Raw genomic sequence first — 1,145 nt, forward strand, 5'->3', positions numbered from 1 at the left:
ATATATATATATATATATATACACATACAAATATATATACACACATATGCGCATATATATTTCTATATATCTATATATACATAAATATATACATAGACACATGCACACATAAACACACACATTTTGTTGTGTTTTGATCTCTTTTAATCATGGGGCTTCGATAAAACACGTTTTTCTATGTATTTGTTTATTAGTGTTATATATCCTGCTTATTTTTCTTCCCTTTTTTTTTTTGTCTTTTTGTTGGTTTTGTCTATCAGTAATCACAGATAACTACAACTTGTTTGGACATATTCATCTTATTGTCTTTGAGGCGGGCGTGGTTATTGATCTGGTGATTGATGACATATAGCAATCAGGATCAGTCACAAACAGTTCAGTTATATATTGTGTACATGTGCACCTATTTCCTACCGAATCACAAAGAAATTAAACACCATCTTTCAAACTTTCTCAGAAGAGTTTTCCGATGCTAGCGTGAAGCAGAGGAACAAAAATCAGACATGAAACTATTATTTTGGAAGAATTCGGAAAAGCATCTTTGCTGCATCTTTGCAACATTGGTATGTACTTTACTCATGTTAGCCTTTGTTGTTATTGTGAATGACTGGTAACTTGTTATTGATTGCAATGAAATAAACTCCCTGTGTTTTCTCAAATACTTTTAAAAACATAGTGTAGTTGTTACTGATAAAGGACCATCCTTTTGTAGTATGTACCATGCTTTCGCAAACTATTTTAGGTGACTGTAAAGTTGCAAACAGACACAGACACTCTCAGACCTCCTACCCTTGACACTGTAGATCATCGAAGCTGAGACGGAGAGAGAAAGAGAGAGAGAGAGAGGGAGAGAGAGAAAGAGAGAGAGAGAGAAAGAGATAGAGAGAGAGAGAGAGAGAGAAAGAGAGAGAGATGGAAAGAGAGAGAGAGAGCTACACTCGAACTCCGCTGGTGCTTAACCCTTTTGTTACCAGAATTCTATAGAAATATACTACCGTTTGATTAATTTTGAAAATTGTTAAGAATTTAGTAAAATAACTTTGTTGTTATTAAGCTAGTGTTTAGAATATAAATTCACATGAATTTTTGATGGAAGGTCTGGTCAGGTATGGCGGGGTGCGTGCCTCGGTGATCTATCACTGCAT

General features: G+C 34.7%; 2 protein-coding genes across 2 annotated transcripts in view; one reads left to right on the plus strand and one right to left on the minus strand.

The window, feature by feature from the left end:
* Positions 1-1,145, minus strand: part of LOC106869268 (probable dolichyl pyrophosphate Glc1Man9GlcNAc2 alpha-1,3-glucosyltransferase) — a 29,012-nt gene that overhangs the window by 19,861 nt on the left and 8,006 nt on the right. The window lies entirely within an intron of this gene.
* The window catches only part of LOC106869272 (uncharacterized), a 66,507-nt gene continuing 65,672 nt past the window's right edge, over positions 311-1,145 (plus strand). Inside the window, exon 1 of the mRNA XM_014914944.2 lies at positions 311-563. Within this exon, the coding sequence (XP_014770430.1) occupies positions 504-563 (60 nt within the window). The 5' untranslated portion in view covers positions 311-503. The remainder of the gene's footprint in view (positions 564-1,145) is intronic.

The sequence above is a fragment of the Octopus bimaculoides genome, chromosome 13 (assembly GCF_001194135.2).
Source record: "Octopus bimaculoides isolate UCB-OBI-ISO-001 chromosome 13, ASM119413v2, whole genome shotgun sequence".
In the NCBI taxonomy this organism is placed as follows: domain Eukaryota; kingdom Metazoa; phylum Mollusca; class Cephalopoda; order Octopoda; family Octopodidae; genus Octopus; species Octopus bimaculoides.